Source organism: Panthera pardus, unplaced genomic scaffold (genome assembly GCF_024362965.1).
Source record: "Panthera pardus isolate Hobbes unplaced genomic scaffold, ASM2436296v1 HiC_scaffold_15, whole genome shotgun sequence".
In the NCBI taxonomy this organism is placed as follows: Eukaryota; Metazoa; Chordata; class Mammalia; order Carnivora; family Felidae; genus Panthera; species Panthera pardus.
This window is the reverse complement of record NW_026526710.1, coordinates 34,830,136-34,850,163: the sequence shown is the minus strand read 5'-3', so window position 1 is coordinate 34,850,163 and position 20,028 is coordinate 34,830,136. Positions and strand designations below refer to the sequence as shown.

The 20,028-nt window shown below is 40.6% G+C and overlaps 1 protein-coding gene across 22 annotated transcripts in view; it reads right to left on the bottom strand.

The window, feature by feature from the left end:
* Positions 1–20,028, bottom strand: part of DLGAP1 (DLG associated protein 1) — an 893,154-nt gene that overhangs the window by 286,096 nt on the left and 587,030 nt on the right. Inside the window, exon 1 of one of the 22 annotated variants that reach the window (XM_053902467.1) lies at positions 9,281–9,412. The exons of 20 other annotated variants lie outside the window; for them this stretch is intronic. In XM_053902467.1, the coding sequence (XP_053758442.1) occupies positions 9,281–9,331 (51 nt within the window). In that variant the 5' untranslated portion in view covers positions 9,332–9,412. Of the gene's footprint in view, positions 1–9,280; positions 9,413–20,028 lie in introns of those variants that run through there. One more of the 22 variants, XM_053902463.1, reaches the window with a different exon arrangement.

The window sequence follows — 20,028 nt, the reverse complement described above, 5'->3', positions numbered from 1 at the left end:
AAGATATGTTTTCCGTCTTCTCTCCAATTTTGGGTGTTATGATGTAACAGGGTTTTGGAATCCAAGCATATGTTATTTTCTTTCTTCCTTCCCTTTTATGTTTAAACCTCCAGTATAATGAATTAGCTCTCCCTCTTCAATAACTTAGAGTGTTTATTTCTTTTCTATAAAAATGAAGCACTTAGACATATGGTGAAATTTAAGTATATTCCCTCTTATGACTCTTCTCAACTCTATTTGTATGTGACTTTTGACTCTGACATGAATATATTAATTTTGGCAAGCAATGGACATTATTTTTTTTTCCCTCCCCTGCAATGGACATTATTAATCTTATACTTTATAGAAATGTTTCTTTGGGTTTTTTTTGTTTTGTTTTGTTTTCTTTTTATTTATTTTGAGAGAGAGAGAAAATGAGAGAGAGAGAGAAAGAGAGGCACAGAGAAGGGGAGAGAGAGAGAATCCCAGGCAGGCTCCATGCCATCAGCACAGAGTCTGATGTGGGGCTAAAACTCACGAAAAGATCATGACCCCAGTTGCAATCAAGAGTTGGACCCTTAACTGACCGAGCCACCCAGGCGCCCCCAAATGTTTCCTCTTTGTTAATAAAACTTTAACAGTTTTGTTAAACTTTTAAAAAGCATTAGAGATCAAACTTTTAAAAACCATTAATATCATTTACAATTTCATTTTAAGAAAGCCAAGTACCCTGGATTATCAAAGTTATGTGCAGTGAGGAATGCAGCAAGTACTAACAATTTTTTCCTCTTTCTACATTCCATGAGAGTATGGAAAAGAGACAAAAAAAAAAAAGTTTTTAACCGGCACATTACTAGCTGATGATATCTAATTTCTTGGCAATTGAAAAACAATGTAGATTGGGACACAGCCATGGAATTAAAACTGAGGAGGTAAAGAGGCAAAAGGCAGAAATAATGGCCACCCATCTGCAGCAAGAAAGCTTCAGTGAATGGGTAAAACAACTGAGTTTTCCTGGTGCCCTAGCACAACAAAATCACTCTCCTTCCAGAAGCAGAGGGCTTGATTCTAGTGTAGCGAAAGCCAGCAAAAATACAACTAGTCGACTTTACATAAGGAAATCCTAAAACGCTAGTTGTTCTTTTTCTCAAGGCAACTTTTTTTTTTTTTTTTTTTTTTTTTTTTTTTTTTAGCAATTCATCAGTTTTGGTCACGCTGATCAGGGTCTTTCGATTGTCAAGAAATAGCCCATTGTGTGGTTTGTAAGCAAATACGACTAGAACTGCCCAGCAGTTGCAAAGTGGGCATGGTCGGGACACGTATTTGTGTTGCCTGCTATGTCTGACACTGTGCCTTCCACCCACGGGAAGTCCACATCTATGTATATGGGAAGTGTAGGATTTCACCTTCCCCCAGAGTTACCCTGTTTGGTAGTGAGCTGCAACTTTGTTGTTCAGAGTAAAGAGTAAACTCTTAGAGCCAGGTTAACTATGCAATTCTAAATTTACTAAATATTCAGATGGATGTAGGACGAAGATAAAGTAGTTTACGATTTGTCCCTGAGACTTGGGCATACTAATTGGGCCTTCTGAGTTGCATGCTTGTTGTAGGGAGATGCCGTGCATATTGAATCACTTGACAATTTATTCGTGATGTATTTAATGATCATAAGATCATTTTATTCCACATGTGATCGTGACACGTTTCACTACTGCTCTCACTTTTATTTTTGTAATAAAAAGATAATAGTAGCATCTGTAAGTAATAGCATCTATGGCACATGACAAATTTATCTTTTTTAAGAAAACAATTGTGAATTTTAGACAGTTGGCTCTCAAATGTGAAAGACACTCGGTAAAAATCGACCTGTGGTTTAATAAAAAACCTTGCTTCAAAATAAATTAGTGTGCATTTTTTTAAAAAAAATTTTTTTTAACATTTATTTATTTTTGAGACAGAGAGAGACAGAGCATGAACGGGGGAGGGGCAGAGAGAGAGGGAGACACAGAATCGGAAGCAGGCTCCAGGCTCCGAGCCATCAGCCCAGAGCCTGATGTGGAGCTCGAACTGACTGACCGCGAGATCGTGACCTGAGCTGAAGTTGGACGCTTAACCGACTGAGCCACCCAAGCGCCCCTAAATTTGTGTGCATTTAACATGGTACTTTTTTTTCCTTTTATAGTCTGCCTTGATTTAAAAAAATGTCATAAAGGAGATGGCAGATCAGATCTGGAAGGTGAAGAAAATCTGTTCTTAAATTCTAGACCAGATATTGAATTGTCATTTGAACTATACAACAGATGATAATGCAATTAACACGTATATCATGCACGAAGGAGTTCTGGTGCTATTTACTTTTATGATTTCTTACTTTGAAGAGAATTGGATGGAAGGCCTTATTTTCTTTAGACACTGGCTCTGGGATGCATAACCTTTTTTTTTTTTCTTTACCCCATGATAAGTCTGCGCATAAGGTACAATTAGTGAATCAATTCATCCATCCATCTGTACACATTTATTTTTTTGTTCTTGAAGCCCCCTCAAATCTTCTTTTTTCCTGTTTCTACCTTTCTTGAGATATAATTGATATATAACATCGTGTAAGTTTAAGGTATACAACGTTTTGGTTTGATATATGCTGCAAAATGATTATCAGCATAGTTTTAGCTAATACCTCATTCTGTTGATTAAACATACCACCCCCCCCCAACCTTTTTTGTGCTGAGAACATTTAAGATCTACTTTCTTAGCAACCATTCGCATTTATTGAATGCTTCCTGCATGCCAAGCCCTGGGGGTGCAGAAGAAGTGTTCTCCACAGGCTGGTATTTGCCCCCAGGGACCTCTCTGTCTAAGGAGGAGGGAAAGGGGAACTTAGTGGAGGGGAGGGAGCAGCAATCATTTAAGTGTGGTGACAATGAAGTGCCCAAATTGCTAGCGAATAGGAACTAGCCAGTGCAGTTAGCCTGGAAGCTGGTTCAAGGAGTTCATACTTGACTCGAGGCTGGAAGGATGGGCAAGACTTTGCCAGCTGGGTCCAGGCAGCGGAGGGTAGGACAGGAGAGGAGAGCTAGCATGCGTGGAGGCATGGCTGTGTGAAAAGGCACAATGTGTTCTGTAGGAAATACCAAATTATGTACAACACGTGGAGATTTCAAATGAAACTAACTTCGCTTCAGCCTACACCTCTCTGGGTAGTGCTAGAAATAGACGAAGTCGAAGGCACTCAGTCTCCTGCTAATAGTCTTGCCTTGGCTTAAAGCACAACACATCTTTTTTTCAGAATCCCTTTCCTGGGAGTGTCTTTTTCTATCAGTAATATGGCACTGAGAATAATAGAAAATGGCTCCTTTTGTTTAGGGGACACAGGTCCTCTCTTCTAAAATCCACACTTCCTCAGCATCCTCGCTGCCCAGGGAAATTCCCCAAGCCAGCCTTTCTTCATAACTGATCACTCTTTCCCGAACCCCATCTGTTCCCCTACCCTCCCTGTCACATCACACCCTCAGTCACCGTCCAGCCCTCCCTTCTCCGTGCTTCTGTTTGCGTCTAAAATCCCTGCACATGGCTTTACCCTTTGCCCTTTTACTTCTGGTCTCCCTCTTAACACACAGCAGGCTCCGTGATACCTCCCACCACACCTTTCAAACTAGAGGGCCTCTCCACCCCATCATCAGCCTTCGTAATGTCACTTTTCTTATGTTATCAGCTCACTCGGAGTCATCTTGCATTTCCCAAAATATCACCATTGTGTTAGTTTCCTGAGGCTGCTGTTTCAAATGATCCCAAGCTCAGTGGCTTAAAACGACTCAATCGCATTTATTCTCTAACAACTCTGGAGCCAGAGCTGAGTGGAGACCAGGTTCTGGGCGGGGCTGAGCTCCCTCCGGCAGCTCTAGGGGAGAATCCCTTTCCTTGCCTCTCCATCTTCTAGGGCTGCGTTCCTTGTATTGCTCAGCTCAAGGCACTGCCCTCTGTCTTCAAAACCGGCATCAGAGCATCTTTAAATCTCTCTTCTGCTTCCACGGCCACATGGCCTTCTTCTGCATTCAGATCTCTGTCTGCCTCTCTCTTATAAGGACGCTCGTGACTCCACTTAGGGCCCACCCAGATAGCCCAGGATAATCTCCACTTCCGAACATCCTTGACTAATCACATCTGTAAAGTCACATTTGCCACCTAAGGTAACAGCCACAATTTCCTGGGACTAAGACATGGGCATATCTGGGCTATTTTTCCATCTATCTATGTCAACCACCAACACTGTCATCATGGTGAGATTTTACTCTGCTGAGCTAGACACCATTATGACCTCTGTTTTACAGATGAAGGAACTGAGGCACAGGAAAGTTCGTGGACTTGCTCAAGGCTATCGGATAGAAACATGGTAGAAAGAGGATTCATACCGAGGTCTGTCCAATGTGAAAGCATTTGCTGTGCACACACTGCTGTATGGTCTCTCCCATTCTGTAACTGGGCATCCGGGTGTGGGATCTCGGGGACCACAGGCTGTCATGGTCAGCACAACACGGATCATTTCCCAGACGCCGCGGTATATGTTCCCTCTCTAGCTGTACTTCTAGATATTTCTTCCACAGAGAATACTGCTAATTAAGCAGCTGGGTGGGTAACAAGCAGTAATTTGCTTTTCCCATGAAAGGCCAGCGGAAGCCTCGTAGGTAGTCTGACATCAGGCTGCGGCTGACAAACATTAAGGAATAACTGAGCTCAGGCAAAAGTGCTCTGGAGAGAGTAATCAGGGAGCAGGACTGGGGGGGGGGGAGGAGCGGGGAATCAGTGCTGAAAAGGACAATAGACTATTGTGAAGCAAAGCAAGGTACTGAAAGAAAGTTCTTCATATTAGGATATATATCATTGTATCACATTTATTGATCTTCTTGGATACTTTTATGACCTTTTATAAAAGTATTAAAGTAGCCCCCCCCAAAAAAAGGACAAATGGAAATGAAACAGAAATGAAAGGTCCAGTGACTCTCACTATGGAGAGAGCAAGAAAGGCAGAAAATGCTATAGACAGAGGGCCTGCAGAAAAAACCTTGAGAATAAAGCATATGGCACAAAGAAAGGTACTTTCAGATTAACAATAAGGAAAATCTACATTCAGAGCAGACTACTGGAGGTCAAAAAGCCAGTGATCAATCTATTATTCATTAAAATTTTTTTTTTAAATGTTTTTCTTTAGTTTTGAGAGAGATGGGCGGGGGTGGGGGGGAGGGCCAGAGAGGGAGACACAGAATCCAAAGCAGATTCCAGACTCCGAGCTGTCAGCACAGAGCCCGCTGCGGGGCTCGAAATCACGAACCGTGAGATCATGACCTGAGTCAAAGCTGGACGCTTAACCGACTGAGCCACCCTGGCGCCCTTTATCTATTATTTATTTTTAAGATTAAAATGTTTTCTCATTCTATGGATGTAGTGGGCCATGTGGAGAATAGAAAGAGCTGACCCCTAGCATCGCAATGAGCCGCCCATGCCTTAATATCAGGGTTATTTATGGCACCTTAAGCCTCAGTGGCCTCATTTATAAAATGCGAATAAGAACGAGAAGATGGAAGACTTTATGCGAACTGCTGTAGCACAGGACTTTGTAGGAATGGGTAACAAAGAAACACTGCATTCGGTTTCTGCATCCTCATCAGAACAAAGGGTAATAAAGCTTGTTGAGGAGTCCAAGTATCTATTCATGTGTTCAGATGGAATTTACTTTCACTTGTTCGTGGCCACAGATGTGACTAAGAGACTGGCTATCTACCTTCACGGAACCGATAGGCTAGTGGAATAGGCAATCTGGTATAAAATAGCAGAAGCATGGTACGGAAATAATGCTGTGAGAATGATGGGCACAGGGGAGTGGGCTCAAATCTGGCCAGTCAGAAAGGGCTTCCTGGACGAAATGCTGTCTCAGACCAGACGGGAAAGTTGAAAAGGGGCTAAGTAGAGAAGAAAGGAGTTTGAGCTGGATGGACAGAAGAGACCAAAGAGGAAGCAGCTCGTGCAAAGGCCCTGAGCAGGACAACACAGCACTTATGAGAAAGTTAAAAGTAGTTCAGGGAGGACTGAAGTGCAAAAACACAGGGAATATGAAGAAGAGAGGCTGTGAAGGAAAAAGTTCCCTGATTACACCACACCCTGTAAGTCATGGTAAGGAGGTGGACTTTTTGTCCCAAGGGTACAAGGGGAGGACCCACTGAAGATTGATAAGCAGAAGATTCAGTGATTCTCTTTGCATTTTAGAAAGATTATGTGAGCTAGTATACAAATGACTAGATTAATGGAAAACCAGAGGTGGGAAGACCACTTAGGAGGTATTTGTAATCATCTAGGTGAGAAACGATAATGATTTAACTAGGATAGTGGCAGAGAGAATGGAGAGAAGTGAATAGAAATTAAATTCACGGGACTTGGGGATGAATCCAACCACCCATTCATTCATTCATTCATTCAACTGACTTTTGTGAGCCTGCCTCCGAGATGTGGGGGTGAGGTAGAGGGGAAAAAATCAAAGTTTTCCCCCGTGTTTCTGGGTTGAAAATAATGGGTAGATAGTGGTGCTCTTTACAGAGGTAGGAAACACAGAATAAGGAGGCTTGTAGGAAAGATACTGAGCCCAGTTTTAGAGATGATAGGTCTGGAGTAATGCCTTTATTTTTTATAACACAGATATCCTGGGGTCCCCCAGCCTGTGAGCATAAATACGGTAAGGTTAACAATTAATAACCAAGTCTGGTGATATTTTAGTCCTCTCTCGTCTTTGCTCCTCCTCCACTTAATCCTGATCGTCCCCAAGAATGGGTTTCACGTGTATTTGGGAACAAATCTGTTTGCTGCCTCCTGCTCAGGCTTCCTTGCCACAGTGCCAAGAACTTCTTATGATGGGGGCCATCTGTGACAATGCCACTGCTTCAGTTACTAGCGTCCCTGGTAGATAGCTGCTCTGCCGTCTTTGCTAAGTGTATGCGCACGCGCGTGTGTGCGTGAGTGTAGGGAAGGTGGTGGTGCTGTTTGCACTCGATTTTCTCCTTAATAAATTAACAAGCACAGAGAGTTAACATGTGAGCCTGTAAATAACACATGCCTTGCAGTTGGCATCGCTAAGAATGTCTGAAAGGACTAACAACTTTGCATCTCATCTTGAAGCACGAGTGGGCTGACCACTGTGGAAAAAGGAATCCTGGAAAGGATGCTAGTCGAACAGCCTTGCACATTTTCACCATCAGGTTGGTTTTAGACAGCAATCGCAGATAAACAAGTGTGCTGGTATGAAGGTTTTCTTAGTTTACAAATGACAGGGACTAGAAAACAAAAACTTGGTGGTTGCAAAAGTTTGCTTTCTGGTTTGTTTCTTCCAACTTTAAAATAGACACAGTGTGGGGCGCCTGGGTGGCTCAGTCAGTTAAGCGTCCGACTTTGGCTCAGGTCTCGAGTTCGAGCCCCACGTCAGGCTCTATGAAAACAGCTCAGAGCCTGGAACCAGGTTCGGATTCTGTCTCCCTCTCTCTTTGCCCTCCCAGCTCACGCTCTCTCTCTCTCTCTCAAAAAATAAATAAACATTAACAAAAATAAAAAAAAAAACAGACACAGTACAATGCAGAGGTTCTGGACCAGTGAAACCGAGGAGAAGGGGAATCAGAATTAAGGAAGCAAAACAGTGCGTGGGCGTGGGGCAGCCAAGAATGGTCTGGAGTGATGGGGCGTGAGAGGGAAAGGGAAAAAAGAGGAAAAGAAAATGAACACCTTACAAATCCAAAACAATCCACCATATTGGAGCTTCCAACAGAGTTCTGCAAATAGAGAATAGCCGTGAAATTGAACATATTTCAAAACTTTGAAGTATGAAGAGTAACATATGTCTGTCTTGGTGTTCTGAAAAATGAACCGTGATAGACTAAAATGCCACACTCTGACTTCTCATAGGTTTACTAAATTAGAGGCTTTTCAAAAGAAATGCCTAAATTTGTAGGTGGACCATGGGTGATCTGTAAGGGGACCGAGTCATTGGTAGCAGTCAGTTGTGCGCAAACTAGCATCCTGTTTAAACTTCAAGGGAAAACGGATATTGTGAACATTTTAAAGGGAGGAAGGATAAAAGTTCTTCATTTTCTATAAAAGTCTGATTGTGATGTTTAAAGATTTCCACAAAACAAAAATATCTGGTGCCCACAGCCCGTTTCCCACGCGCAAAAACAGAATGGGCAGATTGGAACAGTAGGAATGGGAGAAACATTTCCTCTTCATTTCTCCAAAATTTCCCACCTCCTTTAGCTGTTTTGCATAGGACTTCGGAAACCTCTTTTGAGGTCACCTACTTTGAGAGAATAGAGTCTCTGATTTTTCAGGTGACATGGCAGTGAGCCCAGAAGACATAAATCTTAATTGTATTCTTCATTTCTGTTGGTCTTCTAACAAAGAAAAGGTGATCATTTCTTCCCCATCTTGCTAAGTTTTCGTTAGTTTGTGCTAGGCACTGACTAAAATGAAAATCTCAGTGTTAAGCACTGAAAATCTGTATCCCAAAAAGCTAAGCCAACCAGGTAATTGTTTCATCCTTCTTATTTTTGATATACAGTAGCCAAGGTAGCAATGAAAGGCTCAGAGAGGTCTGATGGTTTTTAGTCCCATGAACTTTAGTGGATAAACAATCACATTTTCCACATGGACCGAAGTCATTGCAGCCATGGTAAATCAAGAAAGTAATCATGACGAAAATCCACATTACCATTATGCTGCTCTTTTAAAAATACAACCTTACAAAATAAAACCCACCTACCCCGAAGCTGTGGAATAATTTTAGCAATTGAAAATTACTACCTTCTCTAGAATAACATGTACTTAGAAATAAAAGACGCAGAAACCAACATGATGTATGCATTCTGCTTTCTCTAGAGCACATTCAACATCAATTTACAATATATCATGCCAAATATATTCAATAAGCAGTGCTAAAATAATTTTGTCTGTCTTTGCTGCATCTAAGTATTCTGCTTTTTTGGTAAATTCATTTTGCACTATAGATGATAAAAATATTATTATAGAGATGTCATTCTTACTAAAAAAGCCGGATTTCTCCCTTAGCCCCTCTGGTACCATAAGCAACCTAATAAACCAAAAAGGGTGCATCGGGGGTACGCTTTATAAAACTGTTCATCCCAAATTCACACACATCGTGAAACATGAAATTCACTCCAGCATGTTAAAAGAAAAATTATGGATTAGCACAGAAATCAAACACAAAGAGACTATTCATTTTCTTTTCCAGAGCCCAGAATTGCCATTAGCTTACCTTATTAGCTGAAATGCCAAACAGAATGTCTTTATGGAAAATTAAGTTCATTATTCATCTCAGCTTTGATTTGGTATAGTGCAGCTGAGAGCAGTTAGCTCCTCTCTATGATTTGCCGACGCAAAGTGGGTGAGTAAGGCAGTAAACACAGAACTTGGGAGGTGCGGAGTGGTTGGCCATGGCTCACAACTCTAGACTTGCAACTTTACATTTTCATTCATATGAAGATACTAACGAAATCAAATCTTATAACTCAAGAATAACACTCAAGTAAACAGTGTAGATTTTTAAAGCCCATGCAGTTTTGCATAGCAGTTGTAGAGTCTTGCACACTCACCATCCCAGCAAAATTACATTGCTCTCTTTCATTATCTCGGTAGATTCTTAGGCTATTGGCTCACTTTGCAGCACACACAGTGGCTAATGTGTATTCTGTCAAGGAGAAATACACATGGGGGAGTGATCTCCGCAATTTTCTAAAAAAGGAATACCGGCTTGTCTGACTAGCGATGGAAAGACAGATGCATTTTACAGTTTTGAAGATAAGTATGCAGACACATATAAATTGGATACAACATTCTAATAGCTAATGCAGACAGAGACGTTAGGGCTCCAACAGTAAAATAAGAATAGATACCTGTCTCCTGAATATCAAATTCACCTAAAATAAGTCATATTCTTTAATAATTCCTTAATTTTCTTCAAACCAATTAAACCGGTTTCAGAAACCCTTGGGCAAACACAAGAGTACGTCTCCTTCCCAGATGGGCAAAGGAAGGACACTGCAATCAGTGTCCTCTCCCAGGTGTTTTACTTCATAGAATTTGAGCATTTATTAAAATCCAGCTTTAACAAGTAAAATGTGCCATCATAACAGCCAGACAAGTCCAAGATTATCAACAGACAAGGGCAACATGACTGAGCAAAGTAATTTTAGCTTAAAGACTTTGAAACCTTTCTTGTCTTTGTCACCTTGCAAAACCAGACCCTAAAACTCTCCTCTCCTGAATTAATAAGAACATAGCTGCCTCTAGTGAGCAATGATAAAGGAAAAGCAATAATTAAGTGATTGATTTGCCTCAAAATGTGAAGCAGAGTTACCATATGACTCATACTTCAATATCCAGGAGAAATGAAAACATGTGTCCACACAAAAGTTTGTACACAAATGTTGATAGCACCATTATGCACAAGAGCCAAGAAATGGAAACACCCCTAATTTCCATCAGCTGGCGAATGGTTAAAAATATGTGGTATATCTACACAATGGAATATTATTTGGCATTAAAAATAAATTAAGTGTTGATATATGCTATAACATGGATGAATCTTGAAAATAGTAGGCTGATTGAAAAAGCTAGTCACAAAAGATTACATCTTATATGATACCATTTATATAAAATGCTCAGAATAAGCAGAATCTATGGAGATAGAAAGTGGATTCGTGGTCACCCTGGGCACAGGGTAGCAGTACGGGGAAGAGAATGCTAATAAATAGAGTTTCTTATTGGGGTGGTGAAAATGTCCATATCTTAGGTTGTGATGATGTTGCACAACTCTGTGGATATACTAAAACCATTAAATTCTATATTTTTAATAAGGGAATCTTATGGTTGGTAAATTACACGTCAATAAACATATTAATAAAATTATTAATTTGCCATGGAAACACTGCCATATAGTGTTTGTAATGATAAGAATTAGTCATATAAAGTAAATTCTGCAGAAAGTAGATGGGGAGAAATGGGACAGGGGGGGACTGAGGATAATGCCAAATGTAGGAAACCCTTGGGGACTCATGAGCTATAGACCTGACCAAAGGGACCATTTGTGTTGATGTTTAGTCATGGCTAATTTTCAATAAAGAAAAAAGTCCCCAAATCAGAGACAGTGAGGGGAAGAGGAAGGAGAGGGGGAGGATGACAATAAAGGAAGAGGAGGAAAAAGAGAAGAAAGAGGAAAAGGAAAAAATAGAAGGAGAATAGGGACAGACTTGCTTTTGATGAATAAGGGCAGATGATTCAAGAGGGAAAACAGGATCACAACTCTTAATTCTGTTGAGATGATATCAAATGACCTAGATGAGAATAAAAAGCAAGAAAGATTGTACAAGGAGGGTTTTGAAGTGTTCCCATTAAAGGAACTTGTTTCATACACGAGAGATGAGTTTTTCATCAAGGATGAATACAGGTAAGTGATGAGCATCTGTAAGAATTGCACCAAGATGGGGGCGCCTGGGTGGCTCAGTTGGCTAAGAGTCTGGCTCTTGATTTCAGCTCAGGGTCGTGAGTTCAAGCCCCACATTGGGCTCCACATTGGATGGAGCCCACTAAAAAAATGAAACAAAACAAAACAAAACAAAAACAAACAAAACCAAAAACTAAAAACCAAAAAAAAAAAAAAAAATTAAAGGAAAAAAAAATCCAAAAACAATTTTAAGAAGAGGCCTTTTAAAAAGATATAAACTGGAACAAATAGAAGAACAAAGATAATCCCAAGGCTTGGTCCAGATGGTATAACGGTATAACAGATGATGATGAAGGAGGAGGAAGAGGAGGAGGAGCAGTGGGGAGGAGGGAGGAAGAGGACAAAACATCGAGCTCTCAAGCTCTCCCATTTTCTCTATCAAAGAAAATGATCTACAAGATGGTACATGTAGAAGAAGAAGCATGGGGAAGAGAAGTTTGGATTCCAGGAAAACGTCTTGTATGCAGATGACTCATAAATTTATATTTTCATTCCCGCTTTCCCATAGGAGCTTCAGGTCCTTGACACATTCACTTAGATACTTTACAGCACGTCATCCACAGGAGCATCCAAATCAAGCTCATTTTCTCCTCCCGGCTCCGCTGCCCACTCCTGACTGAAGCTCTACCAGAGTCCCCACTTGAGGGAATGGAAACACCATCTTCCATGCAAGTCAGAAACATAGGTCCCATTCTGGACACTTCCTTCTCCCTCTGCATCACTAAGTCCTATAGATTTGGAATCTCTGGAAATTATCCAACTTTTGCCTCCATATCACCATCTCCACCCTAGTCCCAGCCGCCAGGATCTTTCACTTGGGATGTATATTTTACCTTTCGTGGCTTCTTCCACGTTTCTTACCGTTTCACTCCATCTAAAGGGATGTTTTCAGAAGGCAAAGCGAATGTCAGCTTTCCCTGCTTCTACCCTCCTCCACACAACAGTGAGGATATAAAGATTCAAAATTTAAACACAACCCCAGGGCCCTGAATGATATAGTGCTGCATATCTTCCCGACCTCCTCTTGCACTATCCTGGTGAGCCAGCCACACTAGATTTATCTCTGACCCTTTTGTTTCTTCCTGCCTTTGCATGATTCCCTTGATTCATAGTCTAATTGACTAGTTCTTCCTTCAGACCTAATCTCAGTCATCACTTCCTAGGGCGTGCTTCTCTGAAGTTCTGTCGGTATGTTATTAGAGTATCATAATCTCCTTCACAGGTACTGAGCAAAGTGGTCCCTTGGGATGGGTTTGTACTTGTGAGCGGTGGGCTCAGAAGGTGCATGGGCCACTACATTCTTGGCATCTTTGAAGAGACTTGGCTTCCATTGAGTCTCTTCATTAAACGAACTATGGAGAGAACTACCTCCCCATTGGTCACTCTCCTAAGAAGACAAGTATGAGGAATGCATTGCAAGGAGGAAAGGCAGGGAATAAGCATTCTGGGCGTTAGGGACCCAGCAGTCTTGTCTTAGGTGCAAGATGTTTATGTAGTGTTAAGAAATGCCAGTTGCCCAATCCCTTAGAATCCGTAGGGGCCCTAGTCCTGTGGGAAGCTCAATTCTGCCAATTCCTCCCACTAAAGGAAAGGGCAGCCCTGACTGCAGACAAGGGACAGCTCCCACCACAGTTCATCAGGAGCCCTTGCCATAGTAGTAAATTTAAATTTATTTGTGCAATCGATTTTAGTAATATTTATTTCCCCACTGACAAGAAGGAGCATGAGAGTAGGGATCATGTCTGTTTCTGATCATCACCGTATCCTTTGCAACTACACAGGGCCTGGCAATAGTAGGCATTTAATAAATATTTCTTGAATGAATAAAGGAAAGAGCTCTGAAGTTGGCAGGCTGTGGTGAGAGGGTGATGACAGTATATTGCTACTAGCAAAATAATTTAAAGCATGTGTTCTGTGTTGGGAGTCAGGGCTATTCTTCTTAATTATAAAATCTGATCATTCTCTTTTTCCCTGGTCAACATGGCTCTGATGTCACCACTGCATGAAGATCCACTATTGGTCAAACACATGCCTTTTGCTTAGAAAATTAGCATGCAGGATGTTAATTTAAAATATCATAAGATTTACTAGATTAATAGATTAATAAATTGATTTTCTCAATAAGGATATTTTCCTTTTTTTTTTTTAAATTTTTTTTTTTCAGCATTTTTAATTTATTTTTGGGACAGAGAGAGACAGAGCATGAAAGGGGGAGGGGCAGAGAGAGAGGGAGACACAGAATCGGAAACAGGCTCCAGGCTCCGAGCCATCAGCCCAGAGCCTGACGCGGGGCTCGAACTCACGGACCGCGAGATCGTGACCTGGCTGAAGTCGGACGCTTAACCGACTGCCACCAAGGTGCCCCAAGGATATTTTCCTTTTTAAAAAGAGGACACACCTAGGGGTGCCTGGGTGGCTCAGTCGGTTGAGTGTCCGACTTAGGCTCAGGTCATGATCTCACAGTTCATGTGTTCGAGCCTCGCATCAGGTTCTGTGCTGACAGCCCGGAGCCTGGAGCCTGGTTTGGGTTCTGTGTCTCCGTCTCTCTCTCTCTCTCTCTCTCTCTCTCTCTGTCTCTGTCCCTCCCCCTCTTGCACTCTGTCTCTCTCTCTCTCTAAAAAATAAATAATGAACATTAGAAAAAATTTAAAAAGAAAAAGAAGACACACCTAAAAACACTCAGCTTAACTTTTTGTGCCCAGGCAAATGATATCTTTATGTACTCAAAGAACTTTTGGTAGGACCCCAGAATCCAGGTAGCTAATCTTAAAGATTGTTCAAGAAAGTGCAGTAGAAAAGACAAAGATAGAGAAGGCTTTTAAATCATCCAAAAGATAACAGCTCGATAGGCTTGAACTTACAAGGCAACATCATCCTAGAATAGGCTGTTAAATAGAAGGTCTCTGAGCACGAAGAGAAACGGCCCGGGTTTATGAAGAAGTTAGTAAGAAAAGCTGACCGTGCTTTAGTTTTATTTTTATGTTAGGAAAGCAACTTGGTCGATAGGTAAACACATACTCTGAGCTTTCTTATGCAAACTCATTTTTGCAGAAAGAAAAGAGCAGGAAAATATTTCTAAATATTAACAGGACTGGTTTTCACAGAAACTGAATTTTTTCTCCCTTCTCCTCCTGGAATCCATTCCAAAGAACAAAAACAGCAGCACAACAAAACGAAGAGAAGCCCACAAATCATATTTTCAGCAAAAGCGGCAGAAAATGCGCCAACTCCAAAGTCGGAGTCCAGCGGAAAGCCAAGGAGGGAAGTCACAATAATGTGGCAGGTAAATTAGAGGCGTGAGGGGGACCTGGGTGCAGCGGAGCTCCGTCAAATACACAGTCATCCAAAGTGAGGACCTCAGTGTGAAAGGAAAGCCGTGGAAAGGTCTGGAACTAACGTAGGTGGTGGAGTATAAGTGGGCAGCTTTCATTAAGGGCCAGAACAATTCTTTCTAAAGATGACTGTATCCTTTGTGTCCCCATACAACAGGCAGCCTGTGAGGTCATCCGTGTGAAGTAATTGAAGGAGAAAAGAACTAGGTTTGGTCTGAGAGTTGGAGGATGTGTGACTCCATAGATGCAGCATATTATAAAGAAACGGTTTAAGCTGCAGCAACAGCAAAGGCAGCCCTTGGTTCTTGGGAAACTACTGCCCACCATTCCCTCTGAAGGAAACTTCTGATTCTCTAGGAAAATATAACTCATTCAGATAGGAGTCACATAAAAGGAATACACATACAGGTACTATAAAGAATATAAAAAAGGGGCGCCTGGGTGGCTCAGTTGGTTGGGCATCTGACTCTTGATTTAGGCTCAGGTCATGATCTCACAGTTTGTGGGTTTGAGCCCCACGTCGGGCTTTGCGCTGACAGTGTGGAGCCTGCTTCAGATTCTCTGTCTCCCTCTCTCTCTCTGCCTCTCCCCTGCTTGCATGCACGTGTGCTCTCTCTCAAAAATAAACATTAAAAAAAAAGAATGTAAAAAAGAGTAAATAACAAAAATGCACTGGGAAAAGATGTTGCCACAAAGAAGATTGGAAGCATACCCCAAAGTCAAAACATAATTAATGAAGCAATTACAGCTATAAAAGAAGATCACAAAGAAGAATTATAAAAACTCAGGGAAGAAATGAGGATACCAGAAAAGGTTGCTTGTAGACAGCTGGAGGATGTGACATAGGAACAGGCAGAACTGAAGGAAAGGAAGGTAAATGAAGGGACAGGAAAGATAAAAACGGAAAAGAGCAGGGAAGTGGTGATAAAAAGAGAAGGATTAGAGAAGCAAGGAAATCTATCCAACATATGGATGGCTGTAATTCTGAAGAAGAAAATCAAAGTAATAGCATAATATAATTAACTTAAAATATAATTCAATAAAGTTTTGCTGAAATAAAAAAGGCTCAACTTGATTTAATTAAAAGGTACCCATTTTATCAGTGACAAGCCATTCAGAATGATCAACATAAAGACATATCTCAGAGAAACTATTGGAAACAACCCTTTAGGCAGTTGGGCAGAAAGATAAAAATCAGGTTGAAGGAGAAAAAATGAGGTTGAGATCAGATAACCCACAGAAACACTTAACCTCAGAACATAGGAGAGCAGGATCTATCTATAAGATAGCAAGCCCAGAAAGCAGAAGCCAAGAATTTTCTATCCAGTCAAGCTCTCCTTCAAGTATAAAGACTCAAGTGAAAACATAGCTTTGAATAGGCAGGAATTTGGGTTATATTGCTCAAATGAGCCTTTCTAGGGGGAAAATAATAGGGAACAAGCTATAGACAGGCATGACGTCAACAGAAAAATGTCAGCAAAGAACCAATCGCTAACATTCCCATGTTCAGTGCAGCATTATCTATAAGTGCCAAGATATGGAAACGACATCGGTGTCCCCTGGTGGATGAATGGATAAAGGAGATGTGGTGCACATATAATGGAATATTACTTGGCCATAGAAAGAAGGAAATGCTGCCATTTGTAACAGCATGGATGGATTTCGAAATCTAAAAAAACAAAACAAAACAAAAACAACCCAAAAGCGAGCTCCTGGATACAGAGAACAGATTGGTGGTTGCCAGGGACAGAGGGTTGGGGGTGGATGCAATTGTTAAAGATCAATTGTACACACTTCCAGTTGTAAAATACCCAAGTCCTGGGAATGTAATGCACAGCAGGGTAACTATAGTTAACAATACTGCAATGCATATTTGAAAGTTGCTAAGAGACTAGATCGTGAAAGTTTTCATCCCAAGAAAAACGTTTTTTTTTTTTTTTTTTGTAATCACGCGTGATGATGACTGTTAATCAGACTTAGTGTGGTGATCATTTCACGATAGATATAAATCTGGAATCATTATGTGGTACACCTGAGACAAATGTAATGCTATATTTCAGTTGCACATAATAAAAATAAAAGTAGAAATAGAAATAACTGGCCAAAACCTAGTTCAGTACATTTTAGAAGAAATCCACCTTCTTCATGGATTTAAAAGGGATGATCCAACATTACACAAAGTTCCTGTCAGACACACTTTAAGGATTTTTTTCTATTTCTAATTTGTCATAATTTTTAATTAAATCATGAGTAGCTGTTGAATATTACAAAATATAATTTATGCATACATTAAGATAATCCTGTAGTTTTTTCCTTTAATTTCCTAATGCTGTGAAGTATGTATCTTTTCTAATGTTAAGCTTCCCTCTCATTACCAAATAAATCCCATCTGGTCATGTTATTTTACATTATTTATAATTATTTAATTTTGTTGAAATATTTATTGAGAATTTTTGCATCAGAAGTGCCTGGGTAAGTGTCTGACTCTTGATTTCAGCTCAGGTCAGGATCCCACAGTTTGTGAGATTGAGCCCCGTGTCAGGCTCTGTGCTGACCTAGGTGGAACCTGCTTGGGATTCTCTCTTCCTCTCTCTCTCTCTCTGCCCTTCCCCCGCTTGTGCACACGCTCTCTCTCTCTCTCAAAATAAATAAATAAACTTAAAGAATTTTTACATCAAGTTCACTGTAAACAAATTGCATTAAAAGTTTCCTTTTTCAAACTGCCTTTGTCTAAGATTATACTAAATCCTAAAATGAATTTGATGAACTTGGCATCTTTTTTTGTTCAGATCTCCAGAAGAATTTTTATATAACAGGGATTACCCCTTCCTTGCAAGTTTCCTCGAACCTTTGGGTCTGGTCTTTTTTTTTTCTGAGTAAATTTTAAGTTAATGTGTCAATTTCTTAAACTGCCATGGATATGGTTTCTGTTTTTATTACATTTTGACGAATTTAGTTTTCTAAGATTATCCACTTGTTTTCAATATATTGGTATGAAATCTGTTTCTATTCTATTCATGTGATAGATTTAATATCCCCTGTATCCTTGTTCTTTTCTACATCCCTAATGGTGTTTATATGATGCTTTCTTTTTTTCTCTTCAGTGAGTTTATTCAGAGATTGCTCAATATTATCAGTATTTTTTAAAGAATAGCAACAACACAAAAAGATTCACAGTGATTATCTCTGGGTGATTTCTATGATCTTTATTTTCTTATGTAGTTTAAAAAAAAATCTCCCCAATAAATATATATTAACTTTATAAACCTCCCCCGTAATGCTTGATGAAAAAATTTTTTTAGTGTCTTTTTAAAAAAATTTTTTTTTTAACGTTTATTTATTTTTGAGACAGAGAGAGACAGAGCATGAACGGGGGAGGGTCAGAGAGAGGGAGACACAGAATCTGAAACAGGCTCCAGGCTCTGAGTTGTCAGCACAGAGCCCGACGCGGGGCTCGAACTCACGGACCGCGAGATCATGACCTGAGCCGAAGTCGGCCGCTTAACCGACTGAGCCACCCAGGCGCCCCTTAATGTTTATTTTTGAGAGAGAGAGAGAATGAGAGAGAGACAGAGTGTGAGCAGGGGGGAGGGGCAGAGACAGAGGGAGACACAGAATCCGAAGCAGGCTCCGGGCTCTGAGCTGTCAGCACAGAGCCCCGTGTGGGACTTGAACTCACAAATGGTGATATCATGACCTGAACTGAAGTTGGATGTTTAACCGACTGAGCCACCCAGGTGCCCCTGATTTTTTAAAAAGAAATGAGCTCACAGGTACAAAGAACAGATTGGTATCATTTAACAAAATGAAAAACTTTTAAACATAATAAGGAAGTATAGACTGGATATGAGATTTATAACTGGTTGAATGATTTTCCCTATATGGTATAGAAATCATTTCATGAAAAACCGTAGGATGGTCTGCAGTTGAATGCATAAGCCTCTGTTTTGGGCCCTATTCTGAACATTTTTTAATTATCAACTTTGATGATGATATATTAGACACTATTATGAGATTTACAATATAACACATCTTGGGAAACCATTTAAAATATTGTATTTCAGATTTAGTATTCTCCATTTTGACAGAAAAAAAAAAACATTCGTTTTGGTAGTCCAATGGCACTTGCAGGCAGGTACATTGGAAGCAAGCTATGCCTTCCTCAAGATTCTACTGCATTTGCTGGAAAATTATAGTAAGAAATAAATAACACCAAAGTAACTATCAATATAAATGGTGTTTCCTGGAATAGTGCACAACTTGCACAACAGGGAGGGGTACCTCTAACCTGGAAAGACATATTCATATCTATGAGGTGACCTTTTTTTAAATGCTTATTTATTTATTTTAAAAGAGACAGAGAGAGTCGGGGAAGGGCAGAAAGAGAGGGAGAGAGACTCTTAAGCAGGCTCCACGCTCAGCACAGAGTCCGATGTGGGGCTCCATCCCACGAACCATGAGATCACGACCTGAGCCGAAATCAAGAACGGCGGCTCAGCCGATTGAGCCACCCAGGCACCCCTATAAGGTGACATTTAATAAAGATACATATGGTAGTTTACATAACGTCAAGTCATTTAAGTGCACAGTTCAGGGTGGGAGAAACACGTCAACACGATTTTCTATGAAAAACTGGCTCACAAATTTTACCTGAGTGCAAGACGGGTTGACACGGCTGCCAGACAAGCTAGCACACTGATAGAGTGTTCATGTCCAGATATCTTCAGTGGACGCTGTGAAGTCCGAATTCAACTGAAATGTTGCTCACACAACTATACCACAAGTTAAGAGGGATGCTGCTTTTCTTGGAACTAGATAGGAGTTGTCACTTGGGATGCTGAAAAGTCCTGTTCTCAGAGAACTGATGAAGGAACTAGGTCTTTTGAAGAGCGAGCCATGAAGACTTAGGGACAAATAATAAATCATTAAGTGTTTGAAGAATTGCCAGGTGAACGAGTCATTTGATTTACTTCACCTCGCACTTAACATCCAGGCTAAAGGAGGAGGATCTGTATTGCAATAGGGAAGAATCTTCTACAAAGGTGTCAGGAATGGACACAGGTACTGGGTGAGAATTCAGATAATCTTTCGCCAATGGGTAATATGTATAAAAATCCTTAACATTTTGCATGCCCGTTGGCTGGGCTAGTCTAATTCTAGGAATTTCCA